The following is a 24,271-nucleotide window of genomic DNA, read 5'->3' as shown; positions in this document are numbered from 1 at the left end:
ATTAATACATTAATGTTATGCAACACAACAAGGCCATGTGTCTTCTACCGATACATAGGCATTTCTATATATTGGGTTTACATGCTAGTAGTTATATATTGTGGACAGAACTAGAATCAGTTTTGCCCATCAGGACCAATTTCACAGTGTCTCACGGTCACAAGTTAAACCTTGTGGCTTTGATGCCCCTCCCAAAACTAATAAGTGACTGAGGGGAAACTAAAAAGCATACACCTCGACTCGTAACCATCGACGTTAAAAGTTTTTGAAATTGTCCACTGAAATCGTCAGAAGATGCAGACCCAGCAACAAATTATTAATTATTTAGTCATAACTCTCTGTATGACATGTAAACTGACTGAAGGTAGGCTAAAGAACTCCGCTTTGGTTTATATTAAGATGCTGTTTGTGGGTATGGTGATCTCGACCATTGCAGTTTTCAAATGAATGTCGTCTCTTACAGGGCAATGTAGAAATCCTGATAACGCTTTAAGAGGCTTCTTTCACCCCGATAATCAAATCTACGAAGAGAATGCCAGTGTGAATTATAGGTGCGATCCAGGGCTCAAAACTTTAACTGGGGGATGGTGGAGCACCATCACTTGCCGAGAGAGAAAATGGAGCCATACGCCTCAATGTATTGGTAAGTTAAATTATCTGCTGCAGCCTAGGCTATTCAATTTCCAACTCTATCTGCTCATCATTAATAGAATGGTAAATGAGCTTCGTAATTGCATGAAAACTTCACATGCAACTCGTAAAAGATGTTTTACCATTTAGCCTACCAAATGTGTTCTGATCTGATTCATCAGATAAGACAGACTGTATTACTCCAGAGGTCCTTCACGCTCAAATAAAGCCCAGGTATGTCAAAACATCTTATAAGAATGGAGATACAGCACACTTTGACTGCGACAAGGGATATGAACCTAACGCAGGCCACAGTGCAACATGTCTTAATGGAAATTGGACACCTTTGCCCATTTGTGAACGTGAGTAACTCCGTTTTTTTTCCCATGTCCTTCCAGATGTATTTTTTTACATTTCAGATAGGTCTGATCCAAAGATAGATATAACAATAGAGTTGTAGGAGTTGTGTCAATTCAAATACAGTACTTACATTTATGTTTGACATTGGTAAGGACAACATTTATTTTAGACATGGTCTATTTAAGAAGAAGTCCATCAAGTTAATGTTTTATTCTCAATTACTTATATCCTGTCCTGATATCACCAGATTTGAGATTTATTGTCTTTATTCTTTGCTCCTTTTGAGAAGATGGCCCATTTACTGATTCTGTTCTGTTCTGTTAAATGACAATGTTGCTTTGAACATTTAACTTTTTTTTTTTGGCAGGTAATAAAAATGCATGTCCTGCACCTCCTAAAAAGCACAACGCTGTAGTATTAGGACAGGACTATCAGCCCAGTTTTGACGAAGGGACAGTTTTGGAATACAAATGTAGGGAGTCACATGAAATGAATGGAACTACACAGAGCACATGTGAAAAAGGAGGATGGACAGAGACAGGATCTTGTGGTAAGGTACTGTGTTTGTAATCAGTGTGTGTGTGTGGTATTTAAAAGGCGGTGGAAGAAGTGTGGTCTGCACACTGCAATTGCTCCAAAAATATAAACTTTATTACTTTAAAAACATAGCAATGTTTCGATCACCCTGGATCTTCGTCAGGCACTGACAAACTTTTCTTTGGATGTGCGCACCCACTCTCCAAATGGTATTTAAAAGGCCACATATGAACTCGGGCTGTCCTCATTGTCATTGTGAATGAGAAGTTTTGTGCATTGAAAAGCAGGGGAGCTCCTGGGGCTACCGTTGCCTATACAACTCAAGTACATTTCTTGATGGAATGTATAGTAGTATTGCACCTGATAGAATCATGGTGTAAGTCACACATCTTTCCAATCTTGTAATAAGCGCTTGTTGGTGAAGCTGAATACTATACTGATTACCGTACATCTCAGCAGGGGATTTTAATGACCCAAGACTGTCTTTGGGGGTTGATATTAAGCTCTTTGCATTTTATAGGTTTCACAGAGAAAGAGCAATGGTTAACATCTGTCAAATTGAAAATACAGAAAATGTATGATTTCACTTTCTGTAATCCTTTATAGTACTAAAGGCAGACGGCCCAGCTCCGACGAAGAGTCCCAGTGCCACTGGTGAGTTTTTACCCTTGTTTGATTGTTTATTAGTACTGCAATAATTAATCATATTATATTGGCTGTTTCTAAAACCTCTGCTTGATTCCATGTCTATGGAGTTGATAGTCATGTAAATGAGGCAGTTGGTAAGGCAGGGCAAGTTTATTTATGCAGCAAAACATTGGTAATTCCAAGTGCTTTAGAAATACCGGTGAATCTATAAAAAAAATGAATATCATGGAAAAGTTATTTTTTCCCATAATTTATTTCAAAAAGTGAAACTTTCATATATTCTAGAGATCCCTTACACATAAAGTGACATATTTCAAGCTTTTTTTGTTTTAATCTTGATAATTACGGCTCACAGCTCATGTAAAAGCAAAAATCCACTATCTCAAAATATTGGAATAAACAATTTATAACAGAAATGTCCGTTTCCTGAGCTTTAACAAAGTCCTTTTAGGCAAGTCCCTCCACTCGGCAGCCATATTGCAACGCACTTTAGGCACTTATCGGGCATCTATTTTGGGCAGAACTGTGCACATGCAAGGCTTCACAACACCAACCTCGCTCCAGCGGCAAGATCACAACACATGATTGGTACAATGTATTTACAACACATCACATGTTTGGCATGGAACTTTTGGCTGCGGAAGGTGCGGTATATGTGTAGACAACTGCCATATTGGCGTTTCAAACTAACCCCATTCTTTGAGTGCTGTCTCTCCTCATTAGAAAGTCTCTGGCTTTAATCTCTCAGTGTAGTTCAGTACCCACAACCACATTCATAGGAAAGACTGCTGACTTTACAGTTGTCATCATTGACACATTATCTCATTGACACCCTCCAAAAGGAGGGTAAGCCACAGAAGGTCATTGCTGAAAGGGCTGGCTGTTCTTCGAGTTGGAAAGCAACAGGGATGACCGCAGCCTTGAGGATTGTCAAGCAAAGCCAATTCAAGATCTTGGGGGAACCTCACAAGCAGTAGACTAAGGCTGGAGTCAGTGCATCAAGAACCACTTTGCACAGATGTTTTTGGGAAATGGGCTACAACTGTCGCATTCCTAGTGTCAAGCCACTCCTAAACCAGACATCATTTGAAGCATCTTACCTGGGCTAAGGAGAAAAATCTAGGTCCAATCAAGGTTCCAAGAATCTGGAGGAAGAGTGGAGAGGCACAGAATCCAAGTTGATTGAAGTCCAATGTGAAGTTTCCACAGTCAGTGATGACTTGTGGTGCCATGTCATCTGCTGATGTTGGTCCACTGTGTTATCAAGTCCAGAGTCAATGCAGCTGTCAATCAGGAGATTTTAGAGCATCTCATGCTTCCATCTGCTGACAAGCTTTTCCAGCAGAACTTGGTACCTGCCCACAGTGCCAAAAGTACTACTGATTGGTTTGCTGACCATGGTATTAATGGTATAATTGTGCTTAATTGGCCAGCCAGCTTGCCTGACCTTAATGTCATAGAGAATCTATAGGGTATTGTCAAGAGGAAAATGAGACACCAGACCCAACAATACAAACGAGCTTAAAGTGGAAATGAAGCAGTCAAATAAAACAGATGTCTATACTATATTTAAATATACCATAAATACAAATAAAGTCAGAAATATGACCCCTTATTCAGAATAAAGCACAAACAAGTTGCATTAATTTCAGCTGTGCACCGCCATCTTTGTTTTCAGAAAATGATGACATCACAAGAATGATTGGTACAACGTTCTATGCTGTTTGCATAGCGGCTGTCATAGCCTCACAGTTAGCTTACTGCCTCATCAAAATAGATACGGACAAATGGGATAGACCGACCAACTAACACACTCTTGATAGGTTGTGCGGAGTGAGTAGGCTAGGGCAGTGTTTCCCAAACTTTTTTTCTGGCGACCCACTTTTTAAAAATGACAGACCATCGCGACCCATTTCACTTCAAATCTACCCTGCAACCACCAATATTGTTTCAGGCCACAGGTTCTCCAACTTTTCTATGCCTCCTCCAACCATACATTGCTATAGGATCTAGATAGATAGATCCTGCTTTGAACACGGTATGATTTTGAGCACCATCAGCGCGAAAAGTTGGAAATGACTACTGAAAAGATACGTTTTAATGCGCATCCGAGAGTTTGGGGAAATTCTCGCATGTTGCGCATTCGTCAGCATAGCTGTTCCTGTATTTCTAAAAAAAATGTTGTAGGCTACATTGCGTTGCAGACAAATGGGTCCATAACACTGTGGACGTCAATTCCGATGTAAACAGCAAATAACTCAAGTCGTTATATTGTATTGTTGTATTATATTATATAGTCATTATATCAGAACAAGAGGGTTTTGGACAATAGCCTTTACTTGGAGTTCGCGAGGTAGAAAACGAGAGAAATAGTGTTTAAAATGTCTATTTAAATTGTAGCCTAATATAATGCATTGTTGTGCATTTTAAATCAGAAATAAGAATGTGAGGAGGTTGCTATTAACTTTAAAGATTGCATCTACAATCGAAACTATCTACATGTAAATTGAATATCCTTATCTGGTCTATGGATGTCTGCTTTAGTTGACAGCACGGTCACTAGATTTTAATCGGTAAAGTTGAGGAACTGGTATCTGTTAATGTTCGTGCAACTTCGAGGTACAGGTCATGGCAGGCGCCCCACAGAACGGTTTCATTTTGAGAGGTAGATATCCATGCTCTGGCTCCCCCTCTGCGATGCGTTTCATGAGCTTTTATGACAAAACCGTAACTGTGGTAGTTAACAAACTACATCCTAAAAGAAAACTGTAACTTTCCTGGTATCAAATGAAAAATGGTATCAGTTAGACCTATAACACAACATAAATTGTGCTGGGCTGGCGACCCAAATAAATTCTCCTGCGACCCACCCGTGGGTCGCGACCCAGACTTTGGGAAACACTGGGCTAGGGCAGTGGTTTTCAAAGTGGGGGCCGGGGCCCTCTGGGGGGCCGCGAGGGGGTGCCAGGGGGGCCTCAGCAAGTTGGAAAGACAAATAAAAGCAACAAATAAATACATTTGAGAAGTTTAAAATATACCTATTACTATGAGGATTGTATACAATGGCATTATAATAATGTGACGCATATCTGAACATTATATTTCCCATGATAATGACTTGGAATAATAGTAGAGCGATAGCTCTCATATAGCAGAAAGCCCCAAATACAATTTTTACACACTGTATGCTCCATCGCGAAGTGTTGGTGGCTAAAATAATTATTAGGATTAGCTTAATGCATTTTTACATTTGCCGTAGTATTGTCGATAGGTTTAATAACACATCAAGGGGGTCCTTGGCCAGAACCTAGTGGTATTTGGGGGGCCTTGTCGTGAAAAAGTTTGGGAACCCCTGGGCTAGGGGACTACACTGATCACCTGAGACTACACAAATTTTTACACCCATACTCAGTTGTTCTGCAATGTACTATCATGGTAGAAGCTGCGATACAGTACTAGCATAGCATAACATAACAAGCACATACTGTAACTAGCAAAGCATAACATAGCATGAACCATAAAATCTATGGTTGCTACAAGCGGCACATCCGTGCATTTATTTACTTAAAGTGAACAGCATGTTATTTTATGTCAGCTTACATAAACAAATAAAAAAACTCAGATGCCTAGCCTACAGTCCATAAACAACGTCCACCCACAAAACCATGCCTGTCACAATCACACACCTAGGCTACTAGAGTAGCCTACACAAGTCAGACGTAGGCTAACGTACCCACAACAGGTTCTCACCAGGTTCGCAAGTCTCTGCAAATAGTTTCCACTACTACTTGAGCGAAACAAATGCAATCATCGATGCTACTCAATCACAAAAAGAAACCTCTTACTCACACATTAGAAGTTCGCTCCCCCAAGTTTTATTCACCAATTCATCAATGATGCAACTACATTTTCAGGTCACGGTAATCCACAAGTTGTGCGAGAACATCCAAACACTGTCTCTGATAGGCCTACAGGCTACATTACAGCGGCCCTTGTTCTTGTGCAAACACAAAAACAAACATCAACAGAATTTTTGACGTCAATCACTCCTATGAGGATGTATTGCTATTGTCTATCCAAAGTAAAATACCTGTTTCGAAGTTAAGTGATGGTCAAATCAACCAAAACTCCGATTGTTTGCACCTCCAAGTGGTGTGTGACGTAGGTCTGTGACGCGAGTTTGTGTGACTTTCACACAAACTTGCGTCACAGACCTACGTCACAATAAAGTGAACGTCCGCTAATGGATAATACATCTACGAACAAACGCTAACCATTCTGATGACGTAGCGCCTGCATTTTTAAAACATGGCCACGCCCTAGTGGCGAAAGTCGTTATCGACATGTCATTTTCCAGTGAAACTACTTGAATTTCAAAAAATCCATGTATATTCAAAAATGAAAAAGCAACCAAAAAATGCTCACAGTTCTCACTGCTTCATTTCCACTTTAAGGCTGCTATCAAAGCAACATGGGCTTCCATAACACATCAACAGTCAGTGCCACAGGCAGATTACCTCCATGCCACATCACATTGATGCAGAATTTATTCAAAAGGAGCCCCGACCAGATAGTCAGATTATTTAATTACTTTTCAGAAGGTTGACATTTCTGTATTATAAACTCTTTATTCTAATATTTGAGATACTGGATTTTGATTTCCGTTAGCTGTAAGCACTAATCATCAAGATGAAAACAAGACATACTGGTCAAAGAAATGGTCCCACCACCAGTGATCAAGTCTGTGAGATCAAGTCAAATCTAATACAACATTGTTGTTTTCCCCATAAATTCTCCTGAAACAGGGGACTCCGGATATAGTGGTAGAGGAACTGGAACCACTAATCCTGGATCTCGTGGTGTTGGAGGTACTCCAAAGATGCAATGATGTTAAAACACTAATTTCAGCATTTCGTGAACCCGTTTTGTTTTTGATCATTTAGTAATTTAGACTGTCAATTCCATACTCTTTCATTAACTTCATATTTATTTTAGGTCAAAACTGTCCTGATCCTCCATTAATTACAAATGGAGATGTTATCAGTCAGGTAAACAAGGCTGCAACATACCAGTGTGCCAATTTCTATAAACTTGTTGGTAGTAAAACGATAACGTGCAGCAGGGATGGAGAGTGGCAAACCCCCCCGACATGTGAAGGTGAGTGTACTGACCACTTAAGAACACCTATAATAGCCTATAAAAGAAATATATTATGGTATATGGTTATGATTAAACTGTTAGAGTGTGTTGCCAAATGTTTTCAAAGGCTGACATTTTGCCATGATTTCAGCTAATTTTTGCAAAGTGATGGGGAAAGTAAGTCATCTGATGAAACTGAATACGCCAAAATACATCAATGAAGGAGCATCTGAACATTTTCAATGCGACGGTCGTTGGTATAGATACTCGGCTATTGGTACATGTAACAATGGGAACATACACTTTAAAGGATGTAAGTTTTTTAGTGTAATTATGTTTCACTGAAATTATGCATGTATCCTTTATTTGAGCATTATTGATCAAACATGTTAAATTATGTAAAAACATATTCATACCTTCCATCGTAATATTGTAAATATATTGTGGTGTCATTCATCCACTGACCCCCTTTGTATTTTTCTAAACAGGTGGTCAATATGATTGGGTGAGTTTCAGTACAACTGATGAATATGCATCAAGACATGAATCCAAGTTTTACATAGGTCTTGGTAAATATTTATTTTCATTTGGTTATCTTTGTTTGGCAGGATATTCCAAGTGTGCAGTGAATTCTCTGGAAATGTTTAGAAGAACCAAGAGCATCTTTCTGATTTCCTTGGTTTTGCAGTTTTCTGTATTAGATTTACAGGTTTCTGTTATTGGGTTTAATGTCAAACCACTGGACATATTGTGAAATAAAAACCTTGGAGTAAATCATCTCCACTGTTCTAAAATGTTTAATTTGTCCATAGATTTGTCAACACATGAAAAAACAGACACGTTTCCTTGCCTTTTTTAGTCCAGTGGGGAAACTCTTCTCATGGGTGGGGTGGAGAGGGTGCTGTAATCAGGCACCCCCTGTGTGTGTATTTACAGATGCATCTAAAAAAATTTGAATATCCTGGCAAAGTCCATTGGCCTGCCCAGAGAGATTAAAAACTCAGGAAACCATTGCCTTTGTTTTGACTTAATTAGTTGAGTAGAGCTCATCTCAGGTTGACATTTCGGTATTATAAATTCTTTACTCTAATAGTTTGAGATTCTGGATTTCCATGAGGTGATTAGAATGACCAAGATTAAAACAAAAAAGCCCTGAAATATTTCAGTTTATGTGTATTAAATCTAGATTATATGAATGTTTCACTTTTTGTGAATACCCAATTTTTTAAATTTTTTTGGAAATGGTAATTTGATAGCCTGGATACCAGACTCTCTGGCCTAGATCCATTCGCAAACTTACACATAATCGCTCTCATGAACGCCCTCTGTTCGCTGGTTGGTTCGGAGACAAGTTGCCGAAGTGAACGCGAGCTATTCCAGACGGAGTACTGTAGGGAAATGTAAATGAGCGGAAGTACGTAGACAGGCAGAGTCAGACTAGTAATTTGATATTTTGTCAATCAATAGTTATGGAAAAGATAAAGTCTATTAGATAGGATCATACTGAGGGTGGGGAAGGTCTGCATTGCTTGACTGCTCCTCTTGGTGTGTACTGCTGTTCTAGTGTGTATCTGGGCACATTATGGCATTTCTAGGGTAATTTCTAGACCTAGTCTAATGTCTGTAAAGGAAGGTTTAGATACTGTATTTTACAGTGTTCATTGATAATTCACTGTATAGAGGCCAATTATTGAATGAATTTACACCTTATGTTTGATTCATTACTAGGGCTGTAACGGTACACCAACCTCACGATTCGGTTTGTATCACGATTTTTGACCCACGGTTCGATACGAATCTCGATTTTTCTTTTTTTTTTTTTTTTTTGGGGGGGGGGGGCTAGACATTTTATTAAATAACATTTTAATATTTTAATAGCCTCCCTTAGAACACCAGAGGATTACAATATAATATATCTATTATTTTATATCCTGATATAAAAATATTTCTGAACCACTCGGTGAGTTGCACAGTTTTGAAAACGAACGTTAAGGGTTGTTTTAGGACATGTTTGAGTAGCCTACTACAGTATGCCCATTGCCAGCCACCCTGAGAAGTGAAAAGGCGATTCAAAACGAGTCAGAAAAGTCGAGACAGGACCAATCGTCAAAATTTCGGTGTCCACCACTCTAGTTCATCCAAAACAAACCAGAAAAGGGCCTTAAAGTGCTAAAAACCGGAATTTTCCTTTAAAATCAATATAGAGCCTACTATATTGTAAATCAAAGCTTAAAGCGTATGTAAGATTGTGGCCAAAACGGGTACTACAATCACTTTCAAATTACTGTAGAGCGGTGTATCCCCTTTCCCCTCCCCTCTGACTGGCAGAGATGGCAACCGGATGACAAAACACTACTGACTTTGTGATTAGTAGATAGGTGGAGGGTGGCGCATTAGGCCAAAACACAACATGACAACATCAACATCAGTTGAGGGCTGCAACTTCACTTTTTAAATGACAATATCCTGGCCAGACTACTGTTGTCAGTGATATAAGTATTTGAAATGAACATGATTTTTTAATGTCTATAGTGACATATCAGGGCAATTTTATGATTAATTGAAATACAATTTTTACATACGGTTCCTTTAATAAAGACATGTCAAGATGGTGGCCTGCTGGCCATTTCGGTGCCCTAAGTGAGTGGCTTTGAGTGAGTGACATTTAAATGATAACTCAAACACCTAAAGTAAAATAAAAGGCCTATTATTTACAGACCATTACTGTGTATTTTTAAACATTAATTTCTGAAGAAATGCTGTTTTACTTATAAATGGTGCACTGTCACTTTAAGAGCATTGATCTTTACGTTGTCATAATGCCCTTTTGCCAGCTCTTGTTTACAAGCCTTATTTGTTTGAGTTACATTGATAGCACAATATTAACAATAATATGCACAATGTTAAGTTATTTTAAGCAACCTTCATTGCTTTGGAAATGGAAGTATGCAATGACATGTTGCTTCACATTTCGTTTTGCGAATATAAGTGAATTATGAGCCTCAGGGCCGTAGTCACCATAGACATTGAGGGGGACGTGTCCCCCCCAATATTCAATATGACCAAAATGTCCCCCCCAATATTCGGACACAAGAATAAAGCGCTATACTAGGCCTAAACTACAGGAAACCAACACGTACGGTATCTGAAATGTAATCAAACGTAAATAACGCACAAATTAGTGACCTATGGTTCCAGAGTAGCCTACACCCCTGAGTGGTTTGTCCTGGTGATTTTCCGTTTTTCGTTAGTGGAGTGAGCTATCAAAAGCTTCCATTTACTGCACCCTGCGGTGAGGTAGGGCTGTTAACAATATCGCAAAAGCTACTGGTACAATTTTCACAAAACTTCTTGAAAAGGTGTAGCACAAGCTAAGGAAATCCCATACATGTTTGGAGCCGATCAGACTGAAAGGGAACATTTTCAATATTGTAGCTTCTCGCAATGATAACGAAAGTGAAACGTTTTATTTTAAATGATGAATTTGTGCAAGCCTGTGTCATTTCTTTCACGTCTTTCAACATAAATAATGCATTCATATGCTAGTAGTAATGCCAGAAATTACCGTTTATAGGCCTCTTAGAAATGATTGTTGCATCTTGCATATTTAGATGTGCACTCAATCGCGCATCCATGCAGGCAAAACGATCAAATGTGGCGACGTTTACAATAGGCCTACGTGATACGTGATAGCCAGTGTTGGGAGTAATGCGTTACAAAAGTAATGTAATTACTGTAATATATTGCTGTTTGCGGTAACGCGGTAATGTAAGGCATTACAAAAAAAAATTGGGTAATATACTCGGTACAAACTTCAGTAACGCGCGTTACAATGCAGTTTAACCCAAAATTAAGCGCTTGTTTTGTTTTGATACATATTCGCAAACACCACGGGAGAATAACAGAGGAGAAAAAATCCGCGCAAAATAGTAGAACGTTATCTCCTGATACTGGTTGAATATGACTGTGGCTGCAGCAGACTCGCAGGCGGACTCTATTTGCGGGATGGACATAAGCCTACGCTCATTATTTTCAGCTTGTCAGGGACAAGGCTATGAAGAACATAATAGTTAGTACACTTTGTGTGCGAAACCGAAAGATCTCTCAGCTCGCGAAATAGCACAAGTAAATTAATGAAACATCTAAAGTAGTGCCACGCTAATCTTTTTGATTCTTGATAAAACACAAACTATGCTGTTGTGCATGTCAGCTTTAGGCTGTGAACTTAAATTGAAGAGAATAAAGGGATAGAAATGCAGAAAAAGATTATGTAGCCTGGCAGTGCCACCGCTCCCACCACGCGCATCACACACTTTGCGTTGGGCACCCAAATGTAACCAATGAATAGTAGCTTTACTGCAAACTGCGTTTCACTCTTCATCAATAACGTTTACAATGTCAAAATGCACTAACACGATGTTACATGCAAGTTTGATACCTTTTGGGTTCTCTCAATCACCACGTAGTACTAGAATTGGTGGGTCTTCAATCATTCGTTTTCCAAGCATTTAGGCTACATGAAGCACATGATATGCTGAGTCGACTGAAACGCATTCCATTCAGATAGCTAGGTGGATACCAGGCTCATAATTCACTTGTATTCGCAAAACGAAATGTGAAGCAACATGTCATTGCATACTTCCATTTCCAATGAAGGTTGCTTAAAACAACTTAACATGTGCATATTATTGTTAATATTGTGCTATTAATGTAACTCAAACAAATAAGGCTTGTAAACAAGAGCTGGCAAAAGGGCATTATGACAACGTAAAGATCAATGCTCTTAAAGTGACAGTGCACCATTTATAATACACAGTAATGGTCTGTAAATAATAGGCCTTTTATTTTACTTTAGGTGTTTGAGTTATCATTTAAATATCACTCACTCAAAGCCACTCACTTAGGGCACCGAAATGGCCAGCAGGCCACCATCTTGACATGTCTTTATTAAAGGAACCGTATGTAAAAATTGTATTTCAATTAATCATAAAATTGCCCTGATATGTCACTAGACATTAAGAAATCATGTTCATTTCAAATACTTATATCACTGACAACAGTAGTCTGGCCAGAATATTTTCATTCAAAAAGTGAAGTTGCAGCCCTCAACTGATGTTGATGGTGTCATGTTGTGTTTTGGCCTAATGCGCCACCCTCCACCTATCTACTAATCACAAAGTCAGTAGTGTTTCGTCATCCGGTTGCCAACTCTGCCAGTCAGAGGGGAGGGGAATGGGATACACCGCTCTACAGTAATTTGAAAGTGATTGTACAGTAGTACCCGTTTTGGCCACAATCTTACATACGGTTCCTTTAAGCTTTGATTTACAATATAGTAGGCTCTCTATTGATTTTAATGAGTAGGCCTAGGCCTTAAAGTTACAGTATTTCTATCACAATTGACCTTTTGTCGGTTTTTAACAAAATTCTGACTATGATTGTTCCTTGTATTGCATTATGAGCACTGCGCCTATTGCATTCTACTGTTGCCTTAAGCCTAGCTCAGTCATTATGCTATACCACATCTCCCTCCATTGGAAGAGCAAGCTGCATTGAGCGTAATAAACTGCATTTAGAATGGCAAATCCATATTTCTAGATATTTTGGTGAAAGTAACTTAAAAGTAATGCAATAGTAGTGTAATGCCTTACAATTCAGAGACAGTAATATTATAATGTAACAAACTACTTTGAAATGACAGTAATAAGTAATGCATAGTACATTACGATTTTGAAGTAACTTGCCCAACACTGGTGATAGCCTACAGTTAATGTGAATCGCGGACAATAACCAAAGAAAGGAATTTGCACCTCCATTCACCAATTAAAGGCTGTAGTAGGCCTAGTGTTTCTACATGTTGGCACAAAACGTCATTTCTGTCAGAAGCCAGTCTATAATGCATACAGGGGTAACATGGGTCAGACAGAAGAGGGGCCTGTCTTAGTAGCCTATTCCAGAATCCTGTCCCTTTCAAACTATGTTAAAATTGTGTGATTAGCCGCCAGCATAATAAAATCTAAATTAAAAGACAAAATCTTATTAGGCTCCAAACCTATGAGTCTAAGCCTTAGTTTAAAACAATCTTCAGGTGTAAGTAATAGGCTAAGTCAAAGAACCACATTCTGTGTAATATAGAGGTTATCATAAGATACTCTAGTTTGTAATTTCTTTTAAAGTATACATTTTGAACACAAATAGAAGTTGCTTCTTCTCCACCTTCTCACAAAACTCACCGGGGGGGGGGGGGTATCTGTGTCCAGGGGTTCATAATCCATCCATGCCATGCCTATGTCCGTCAAAAGTTTGGAATAACCTAATTGACTGACCTAACGACTTGTTTGTGATTTTTAATAATATTTTTGCATGGTAGTAGGAAATGTATTGAAATTCTGTTTGGGGGTCCCTCAGACCCCACCACAAATTTGGTCCCCCCCAATGTTGACATCATGACTACGGCCTTGATGAGCCTGGTATCCACCTAGCTATCTGAATGGAATGCGTTTCAGTCGACTCAGCATATCATGTGCTTCATGTAGCCTAAATGCTTGGAAAACGAATGATTGAAGACCCACCAATTCTAGTACTAGGTGGTGATTGAGAGAACCCAAAAGGTATCAAACTTGCATGTAACATCGTGTTAGTGCATTTTTACATTATAAACGTTATTGATGAAGAGTGAAACGCAGTTTGCAGTAAAGATACTATTCATTGGTTACATTTGGGTGCCCCCTCTGTCCTTTGGTGCCCAACGCAAAGTGCGTGATGCGCATGGTGGGAGCGGTGGCACTGCCAGGCTACACAATCTTTTTCTGCATTTCTATCCCTTTATTCTCTTCAATTTAAGTTCACAGCACAAAGCTGACATGCACAACAGCATAGTGTTTTATCAAGAATCAAAAAGATTAGCGTGGCACTACTTTCATTAATTTACTTGTGCTATTTCGCGAGCTGAGAGATCTTTTGGTTTCGCACACAAAGTGCACTAACTATTATGTTCTTCATAGCCTTGTCTCTGACAAGCTGAAAATAATGAGCGTAGGCTTATGTCCATCCCGCAAATAGAGTCCGCCTGCGAGTCTGCTGCAGCCACAGTCATATTCAACCAGTATCAGGAGATAACGTTCTACTATTTTGCGCGGATTTTTCTCCTCTGTTGTTCTCTCGTCGTGTTTGCGAATATGTATCAAAACAAAAAAAGCGCCGAATTTTGGGTTAAACTGCATTGTAACGCGCGTTACTGAAGTTTGTACCGAGTAAATATTACCCAATTTTTGTTTTTGTAATGCCTTAGCCTACATTACCGCGTTACCGCAAACAGCAATATATTACAGTAATTACATTACTTTTGTAACGCATTAGGCCTACTCCCAACACTGATTACCGATGACCAACAATAAGGGCTTATAAAACATCACAATCTACAGTAGTAGATAGCTTGAATGATTGGTGACCCGATTAAATTTCATGAAAGCGATAGGCCTATTTAAAACTGCCCTTGGTGTTTTAAGTAAGTTGTCTTACTGGTTTTTACCCTGTCAAAGCAGTAACACCAATGGCATTCAGTAAAAGGTCAATTTATTAGCATACATGCATGCACTTCCTTATGCTCCAACACAGGGCCACACTTAAAGGGATATTCCACCATTTGGAGAATTACACTCTTTTTCCACATCCCCTTGAGTTAAACAATTGATTTTTACCTTTCTCCAGTTCATCCAGCCATTCTCTGAGTCTGGCGACACCACTTTTAGCTCCAGCCTAGCATAGATCATTGAATCGAATTAGTCCATTAGCATCTCGCCTGCTAGCATCACGTTTAAAAATGACTAAGATTTCCGGTTATTGTCCTATTTAAAACTTGTCTCCTCTCAAGTTAGAAAGACTGTAATAAGACCAACGGAAAATCAAATGTAGCGATTTTCTAGGCTGATTTGACATGGAACTATACTCTCAGGCTTAATAATCCAGTCACTAACCGATTCGTCTGCTGCAGCTCAACCTTGTTGCTGGAAGTTAGCCTACAGGGACTATTTTCAGGTGCTGCATGATATCATTGTGTTGCTGTGCCCATGGTGTTCCTTGATTACGCTTGAATGAGAGTATAGTTCCATGTCAAATCAGCCTAGAAAATGTCTGCTGCCTAATATCCAAGACGATGTGGAAATGGTGTTCTGTGCAGTATGTCTAGACTCTGTTTATGACAGAAGGTTTAGTGACTGTGGTCAGGGGTGGGCATGGTTTGCACAGGTGTGGCAGAGTCTAGCCCCAGAAGCGTCCCCAGGTAAGACTGTTCCCGGGGGTCCATCATCTGATCTGGGCGCACCGGGTGGACGATGTTGGTTGGCTGCGGCGTCAGCGTGTACTTCTCCAGAAACACCAGGTCAGTGGCCGGCTGGTACCCTGCCGTTGCCGGCTGCCCCTGAGGCAGGACCCCATGAGGTGCCCCCTGCACTGGCAGACCAGCCTGCCCGGAGATCTCCGACATCTGCACTGGCACCAGAGTGACAGGGACACACACGTCGCCAGACGAAACACTCTGCAGGACGCTCTTGTGCTCAGCCCGGTACGGCTTGGTAGGTTCTGAGTAGGGCAGTGGGGGCATGATCTTCTCCCCTGGTAGGCCAGCCTGAGGTTGCTCGGCAGGTCTGGAGCTGTGGACGTGGTCCACGTGGTACTTCAGCTTGTCCTTCCTCTTGAAGGTGGCACTGCAGTGAGGGCAGTTGAAAGGCCTTGCGTCAGAGTGGATCACCATGTGCTTGGTTAACGTCTTCTTAATGCGGAAGGTCTGTTGACAGATAGGACACCTGTATGGCTTCTCTCCTGTACCAGAAAAAAGCAAGAAGATTAAGTCATAGGGCCTTATTTACGTCCGGTGCCAGGCGAGGCGCAATGTCCGGCATAAACCGTCCGCGTCCCCGTCAAGCGCAAATATTGCCTACATAGCAAATCAACTGGATGTGTGATTAGACTGATCTTACTTTTGACGCCACTGAAATGATTACATTACCAAGAAAAAAAAGAAAAAGAATAGCACTGTTAAGAGTGCATTATCAAGAAATCTAGCTTATGATCTGCCTAGTGGCAAAACCCTAGCAACACAATGCAAAGACTTAGTGTGCTTGGCTGAATGTCCTCAGGATTGATTCACTTATTCAAATGTTATTGGGGTTAGCGCTACTTCTTGTCTTGTTATGTTTTCAATTGTGACACCTTGTCAGTCAGTCATTACTGTGAAAGTAAATAACTAAATTAAGACTTTCTTCTGTTCTTGCCAAACAAAATCAATATGGCCAAGCGAATGCAATATGTGTTTATAGGTTACTTTTCTTACACACTCCTGTTTCAGCAAAGCAAGCTTTGGTGCAATCCTGCTGTCGCATGTGCAAGCAGATTATTTTTGCCTAGATGCATTCACTAATCATTATAATTGCAACGCGCCATGGTTAAAGCACTCCTACCTTCTACAGGAAATGGGAGAAGATGCTCTCATTGGTTTATTGGATGTCACAACGCCCAAAACACACCCATGATTAATTAACAAATGTAAGTACAACCCTGAACCATGCACCTGCCGTCTGATCTTTTATTCCACTGTCAAACTAGCAAAAGTGGACATGGACAAACCTTAAATGCACTTAAACCATATGCTTCCTTGCGCTTAAGATTGTCAGAATAGGGACCATAGTGTCTGCCCTCAATAAGTTTGAGAGAAGTAGCGCAATATTACTTGGTTCTGTGTTTAGGTTTTTTAAGTTGCATACAAATATACTGTATACAGTGCATACGGAAAGTATTCACAGTGCTTCACTTTTTCCACATTTTGTTATGTTTCAGACTCATCTTAAAATGGATTCAATTCATTTTTTTCTCATCAATCTACACACAATACGCCAACACTCCACAAAAAACTGTTTTTTGGAGTGTTTTGTAAATGTATTATTATTATTTTTTTAAAAAGACTGAAATATTCAATTTACATAAGTATTCATGTAATAACTCGTTCTGGTGCCTTCTACTTCTATCAATGGTCCTTGAGATGCTTCTACAACTTGATTGGAGTCCACCTGTGCCTAAATTAATTTCACCGGACATTATTAGGAAAGGCACACATCTCTTTATATAAGGTCTCATGGTGTATGTCAGAGTCACCTAGCCATAAGGTCGAGAGAATTGTCCGTAGACCTGCGAGACAAGCTTGTGTGAAGACACAGATCTGGGGAAGGATACTAGAAAATTTCTGCAACATTGATAGTGCCCAAGAGCAGAGTAGCCACCATCATTCTCAAATGGAAAAGTTTGGAACGACCAAGAGGATGAGAGAAGTGTAAAGAAGGACAAAGATGTTTGGATGCACCAGAGCTCAATACTTTCCGTATACGCTGTATATATAAACTTTTGAGGGTAGAGGTCAAATAAAATGAAGACAATCTTTAGAATTAGTACAGACTACATACAACTGAAATCTCTGAGTTTAATAACTTTACATAAGATAACAGAAAACACTGATACAAATCAATATAAAAAATCAATTCACCTGAGTGTGTTCTGAAATGCATCTCCAAACTGGACTTTCCTTTGAACTCTTTCTTGCACACCTCACACTGGTGAACTGCTGTTTTGTACCTGATCATTGACAAGATGTTAGGGTGATCCCATGTCAAATTTATAATGTACTGTCTCACATTAGTGAATGTTGGAGACTTACTTTTGCCACACTTTCTCCCCCAGGTGGACACTCTTATAATGGACAGTGAGGTGGTCGTGACGCCTGAAGCATTTGCCACACTCCTCACACTGGTGGGCTTTCTCACCTGCACACCAATAGAATCACAATTATTCTGAGAATATTCTGTAGTTATAAAAAATGGACAAATCAATATACATTTAGAATAGCAACGCCAGGGATTTTTTGCTTACTCTGCAGTAAACATATACTTTTTCATAAATCACCCCTCACTGAAGTGAGCAAAAAGTAAGACGGCTGTGACCACCTTTACAAAATAGTATGTATTACATACAGGACAATTGCCACAGGATAAAATGGTTGGTTGGGTTACACTTTTGAGATTACGCTATGAACTGAATCATAAGGTGACATGCTTTGAAAAAAATTATTTTAGAGATAAATAGGGGCTAGGTGGGATACAAGACAGTGGACCATTTTAACTGGCAGATATGTCCTTTTGTTGAGTATCTGGGTGTTTTTTTTCAAAGGTGAACATACCCGAGTGTATTTTCTTGTGCTTAGTGAGGTGATCATGCCTGATGAACGTTTTCCCACACTCATCACACTCATAGCGCTTGTCGTCGTGGTGAACGCGGAGATGGAGTCTGTACACAGTCATTAAGTTAAGTAATATGGCAACACTGTTATTACGAGTTTGTGCAATGCCAAATTATATGGTCAATGGACAGGAAGGCATAATGCTGCCTTGGCCTATGCATCTGCATCTCAGAGGGTAACAGACTGTATAAATGTGTTATGATGAAAACCTAATGCAACTACTGTCCTGACCAGAACCTTACCTCACGTGTGTTTCATATGAAAATGCTGAATACTGAAATACACTAAAACCTACTCATGGCAAAGTCACATGATTTGTGGTTAACAATGAATACAGTGATGCACAGCAAAATGAAACTGAACATTGCAGTAAAATAGAGTAAGATGGACAAGAGGCGGTTACCTGTATGAGCTGCCATGTCTGAAACTCTGCCCACATATGCTGCAGAGATGAGGTTTCTCTCCGCTGTGGATTCTTAAATGCTCCCTCAGGGTGGTTCTATGATAAAACATCAGATAAGCTGTCATACAGGAAATTGCCCAGGGGCCATATTACAGAATCTTCCTAACTCTGGAATCCTATCTTATCTCAATTTAGGATGGCATTTAGGATATTTGGTATTACAGAAGCATGTTTCCTAACTGCATTTAGGAAAAAATCCTATCTTAACTTAAGATAGGAATTTGGCCATTACAGAACCATCCTAACTCAAGAATTTCCTTAGAAATCCTAACTTAGGATGGCACAGACCCTGTCCAAAATTCAAAATAACTGCCAAAACTGACTGCAACAGTCTTGTTGGGTTGTTGCTTAGCCTATGACAAGATGAGGAGCATGACTGTTAGGGACACCATAAAGCATATTTCACTAAATAGGTTGTCCTGGTGGACGGTAAATGACAATCACATACATTTTGATCAGGGCTGTCACCATGATGGCCATTCAACTTTGGCGCTCCATCCATGTCTAGTTCAGAAATGTATACCAGCCCATGTTCAGAATTATTGTTTTATTACATCTACATAATACACAAGTATAATATAAGTATATTTTATTTATCCTTTATCCTTTTATCCTATCTGCTTTGTGTTTGGTGAAAATAGAAATTTGTTGTTTTGTTTATGTTCAGTCTTGCACTGGCAGAACAATATGGTAAAGAGAGTTGGGAGGATCATTAAGATTTAACTTTCAGAAACATTTTCCACGACCACAATGTTTATAGAGAGTGGTTTGTTTTAAAACCAGCATTCCTAATTGTACCATAACAAAGTCACGTGACCTTACCTCTCCCTTACGGATTTCCCACACAAATAGCATGTCCATTTTCTCTTTCCACCATGTGTGCATTCAATGTGTCGTTTCCTATTCCCTGTGTCATTGAACTGCCTCCCACAGATGTCACATGGGAATGGACCTTCAGGAAGAACAAAGAGCAAGATACTCTCTCAAACTCTACATAAAAAATCTGTCATCCTTAAAAAGGCAACGACATACACGAGATACAAAAAACATTTACTTGATAGTCTATTGCTAATGGTCATTTTGTATTAGCACTATCCTTAAATCACCACACAATACATTTGGACAATAACTGGAATGGAAAAAGACTGAGGCAAAGCATTGCAGACATAAGCTTTTTCATACCTAAATGGTATTTTTCCTGGTGCTTCAATCTTGCAAACCTTGACTTGAAGTAGTCATCACAATAAGCACACTTGAAAGGTCTATCTTGGGAGTGCAGGATCATGTGTTCCTCCAGATGGGGTCTTCGGGTGAAAGACTTATGGCATATCTGCTTTAACAGAAGGTTCACATGGAGAGAAAAGGAATCACACAAACCACAAAATCAATGTATTTTGTTTTGTTTTTATGCAACATATTAGTTGTTGTTGTTGTTGTTGTTGTTGTGTGTGTGTGTGTGTGTGTGTGTATTTTAATCTGAGCAAGGCACAACAGAACTGACATCACATTTCCAGCCTTCACTCTTCTTCTTCCTCATAGTCATGAACTCCTGTATATGGTCAGGATGGAACCTATGAATCACACGTTCCAAACATTAGCTCAAGACTGGCTGGGGATAAACACATCAGTTTTACATGAACAGAACAGTGCAACAGAAATGCAGCATGATAAATCTGAAATCACTCTTCTTGCTAGAATCCCATACCAAAGCACTCTACATGACGTAAAGGGGCAGAGGTGCAAAGGAGCAGCTCATGAAAATTCAAAGTGCAAGATAAGTGGCTGAGGACAGATGAGTGTTTTGTCCTTTTGTTCAAAATTGTCCATTTCCTGAAGGATACATTAGCTTGTCTGTAAAATTGTTTATATAACATTCATCGACTTTCCACTGAAATACCATGCACACAAAATATGTGGATAACAAGGCATGACAGAATTCTGGTCTATAAACATAATAAACATGGCTGAAAAATCTTCAAAAACCCATATCAAATGAGGGGATTATTTTAATTTTACTATAATCTATCTATCTAGATGTTTTCAATTACAGTAATTACATATTTGGAGAATGAACTTCCTTTCATTTGCAATAGACAATTATTTTTGTTGTATAATCTATCATCTGCAATATGAAGAGAGTGTACATGCAATACACAGACATAGCTTGTCATGACCATGTGATCCATACATTAAAAGCAGAATATGCAATATGAAGTACATCACCATCTTCAACTGATTCATGTGATGGTATCAGAGGGTATTGATATGGGATAGAATTTCTTGCCTTACTTTATTCTAGGTACACAAATGCTTTAAGCTCTAACCGAGGACTGTGGGTATAGAATGGGGTTAAGTTAATCTCACCTTCGGACGTGTTTTGCCATCGTCTTCTTGCTGGCGTGCAGTTTGTTGCAGAAGGGACACTTGTGGTCTTTCTTTTGGAAAGGAGCATTGTTAGCATGCTTCTTCTTGTGCACGGTGAGATTGGACTTAGTGGAGTAGCACTGGTGGCAGATATCACACTGAAAGGGCTTCTCCCCCGTGTGAACACGGGTGTGGCTTTCATACTTTCCTATTTACAAAAAAGAAAATTACATTTGAATTTGAATTAATAGAAATAATTCTAATGAATGAATCTTAAAAAAAAAAACATTAGGTTATGCTCTCACAAACCGGAGGTCATACTGATTCTACTCAATTAAGAAATAAGACCTTTACACTTCAAATGCATGTTATTCTGACTGTGATATCAAAAATATAGACTTGTGATAATTAAAGTGGAATTTGGCAGGTGGGGGAACCCTAAAATTCAGTGTCGGTGCAACGGGGAAAAATGACTCACCGTTGGACAACATATTGTGTATCGTGGTGTAGCAATACTTTTTGGACAAGAATTGCCCCCCCCCCTGCTTGTGACCCAAAGATATGTGAGTGTCCTATAACCCCATGGGAATAAGGTCATAGAATGTTGAATAAATGTGTCAAGGGGAGAATTAATCCTTTTGAGGAAACATGGAGTAGTTTGGCAAGCATTCCTGCAAAAAGCCCATCAGGGCCAGGCCTGACTGAAGTATTTGCAGTAAAAGGTGTAGTCACCCACCTATTCTGTCAAATGTTTTGTCACACTTGGGGCACTGGAGGGTTTTCCTGTTGGAGGTGTGTATGACCAGAGGAGCAAGGCCTTCTGGGTAAGTGTGAGTGGACGAGCCAGATGCCCGACTGTGTGCCACCGCCTCATGGCTGGGTGGTATCCCTGAGTCCGCATCTGCTTCCACCTGGCTTGTAGTCGTGCTGTTGCTCCCCACCACCTGCCTGCTTTCAGCAGTCTGCTCCTCCTGATGCCCTACAATCACCATCTCTACGTGATCAGCTATCATCAGCTTCTCTTGTGCTTCGGTGGGGTTTTGTCCTTTCACGACTTCAAGTCTCTGGGCTCCCTCTTCCGTGTCTTGCTCATTGTCTTCTTCGTTTTCACCCTCTGCATCCTCATCGTCTTGTCCTCCTCCACTATCCACCTCCTCTCCTTTTCCGTTCAGTATTTGCTCATTGGCTTTTCCCTCGGTTGTCAAACTGTCAAACTTGGCTGGGGTCTTCCTCTGCCGGGCAGACCTCCTCGTGGTCACCACAGCTACTGTTTCTATAGTTACCTCACCCTGAACACTCTGGCTCTCGGCAGTGTGGCTCCTGGCCATGTGCTTCTCTAGGGACTTCCTGTAGCAAAACGTACGGCTGCAGAGCAAACAGCTGACAGCCCCTGGTCCCTGGGCTTTAGCGCCACCTGCTGGAGGACTCTGTGGCCCTGCAGCCTCGGCCAGGTCATTGTGGACTGATCCAGCCTCTCTCTGCACAGGAGACTCTGTGGTGGTGGTGGAGCCACACTGGTCTGTCAGCAGCTCCACTGCAGTCAGCATGTTCAAGAAACGTGCTGCCTCCACCAGGCAAGGGATCTCAGTGTCTGACACCACAAACTCAGATGTGTACAGGAAACACAGCAAATGCTGGAAGGCAGAGTCATCCATGTGGTCAACAGTGATATGGCTGGTCTCAGGGTTTTTGCAAAGTCGGGTGTGGAAGTAGCTGCTCCCAAAGGCAAGCACAACCTTGTGGGCACTGAACTGTTTCCCACTGACAGAGACTGTCAGATCACAGAGTGAAGTGGGCTTCTGCCGGTCTTCGTTTAAAAATTTGAGAAAGCTGCTCTCATTGTGCAAAGAACTCAGGTGTCTCTTATGAGACTGTTTGTCAGAGTAACTTAAGTCTGTTTTGGCACTACATTCTCTTGCTTGAGGATCCAGTTGTTCCCTTTCAGAAGTTCTGCACCGACGTTTCATTTTTGACACTTGGGGAGGGTCTGATTTTCTCTTCATTATCAAAACTGTGGGCTCCTTTACAAGCCTAAGAGGTAAAAATAAAAACAGGTTTAGGCCTAAGTAAATCAAAATAAAAGATATCAATAGGAGGGCACTAATAAATGCCAATGTAATCTGCTCTTTACAAAATATTCTTTCAGATACATGAATTGAAATTATCATCCACCTTTGTGAAATCCATCCTACAACTTTTATAGCAAGCCTGAAGCCTATTAAATGTGTTGATCAGCGCTATAGGCCTCTTAAGCAAATCACGATCTAAAGAAATATGCATAGGCTAGGCCTATAACATCGTCCTCTTGACTTTGGCCTAAATGAACTCATCTGCGTCATCCAGGCTATGCATGTTACTAATTTGCATTTTACTATTGGCAAAAAAACGATGCGCTACACATCCGAATTCAATGTCCTCCTTACGGACCCCCATGTCAAGAACAAGGCCCCCCTAAGAGGAGTGTGTTGACAAACGACCCCATAAAGCCCAACACGAACAATGCCGTACACAACGAATTTTGAAATCATACCTTCAACTCATCATTGAATTACTCGTTTGTGGTAATATACATCGGTTCTCCGAGATAAATACTCAAAAACATATTTTTTTCCTGATTATGTCTCGACGCTCCACCTCGCTTTTCTCGAGGAAGTGAAGCACGTCAAAATAAGCAGGCTGATCATTGGTTGGTTTTCATTTGGTAAAAAAAAGTCCAGCAAGTAAAACTAATTAGCCTACCGCAAATGACAAACATTTTTTGTGCAATTTTGTCCACTGCCGAATATAAATGATGGCACTAGTACCCTAATAAAATGCGTATTAACCAAACGGACTGAAAAAGAAAT

The 24,271-nt window shown here is 40.1% G+C and overlaps 2 protein-coding genes across 4 annotated transcripts; one reads left to right on the top strand and one right to left on the bottom strand.

Annotated features, from left to right (window-relative positions):
- Positions 1-159: 159 nt before the first annotated feature.
- On the top strand, positions 160-8,312 carry LOC143135226 (complement factor H-related protein 1-like). 2 transcript variants are annotated; one of them, XM_076295936.1, is made up of 10 exons: positions 160-364; positions 464-643; positions 837-992; positions 1,358-1,540; positions 2,134-2,181; positions 6,981-7,043; positions 7,171-7,332; positions 7,466-7,627; positions 7,803-7,819; positions 7,923-8,312. In XM_076295936.1, exons 1-10 carry the CDS (start codon positions 295-297, stop codon positions 7,941-7,943), a joined length of 1,062 nt encoding a protein of 353 aa, XP_076152051.1. In that variant the 5' UTR covers positions 160-294; the 3' UTR covers positions 7,944-8,312. The 2 variants fall into 2 exon arrangements, with proteins under 2 accessions (XP_076152051.1, XP_076152050.1); XM_076295935.1 differs by having other exon boundaries at positions 813-992.
- A 6,560-nt stretch (positions 8,313-14,872) lies between these two features.
- Positions 14,873-24,069, bottom strand: zbtb41 (zinc finger and BTB domain containing 41). Of its 2 annotated transcripts, none has more exons than XM_076294572.1 (11): positions 23,956-24,069; positions 22,162-23,456; positions 21,426-21,633; positions 20,563-20,632; positions 20,244-20,391; positions 19,884-20,013; positions 19,002-19,097; positions 18,539-18,645; positions 18,020-18,125; positions 17,849-17,937; positions 14,873-16,134 (listed from the first exon to the last, which is right to left on the bottom strand). In XM_076294572.1, the coding sequence occupies exons 2-11, from the start codon at positions 23,426-23,428 to the stop codon at positions 15,524-15,526; spliced, it is 2,832 nt and encodes a 943-aa protein (XP_076150687.1). In that variant the 5' UTR covers positions 23,429-23,456; positions 23,956-24,069; the 3' UTR covers positions 14,873-15,523. The 2 variants fall into 2 exon arrangements, with proteins under 2 accessions (XP_076150687.1, XP_076150688.1); XM_076294573.1 differs by lacking the exon at positions 14,873-16,134 and adding an exon at positions 17,432-17,527.
- Positions 24,070-24,271: the final 202 nt, after the last annotated feature.

The sequence above is a fragment of the Alosa pseudoharengus genome, unplaced genomic scaffold (genome assembly GCF_046254945.1).
Source record: "Alosa pseudoharengus isolate Yale_2024_CS ecotype anadromous, Long Island Sound unplaced genomic scaffold, YU_APseudo_1.1 YU_APseudo_1.1_scf_2, whole genome shotgun sequence".
NCBI lineage: Eukaryota > Metazoa > Chordata > Actinopteri > Clupeiformes > Clupeidae > Alosa > Alosa pseudoharengus.
Note: the sequence above shows the minus strand (reverse complement) of the source record. Positions and strands in the feature narration are given on the sequence as shown.

Coding starts and splice junctions, on each gene's coding strand:
- LOC143135226 (XM_076295935.1), top strand. CDS start 295: ATGCAGACCCAGCAACAAATTATTAATTATTTAGTCATAACTCTCTGT. Junction 7,044..7,170: donor TGGATCTCGTGGTGTTGGAG/GTACTCCAAAGA, acceptor TATTTATTTTAG/GTCAAAACTGTCCTGATCCT. Junction 7,333..7,465: donor AACCCCCCCGACATGTGAAG/GTGAGTGTACTG, acceptor CCATGATTTCAG/CTAATTTTTGCAAAGTGATG.
- zbtb41 (XM_076294572.1), bottom strand. CDS start 23,428: ATGAAGAGAAAATCAGACCCTCCCCAAGTGTCAAAAATGAAACGTCGG. Junction 21,634..22,161: donor CAAAACATTTGACAGAATAG/GTGGGTGACTAC, acceptor TTTTGTAAATAG/GAAAGTATGAAAGCCACACC. Junction 18,646..19,001: donor AGACATGGCAGCTCATACAG/GTAACCGCCTCT, acceptor GACTGTGTACAG/ACTCCATCTCCGCGTTCACC.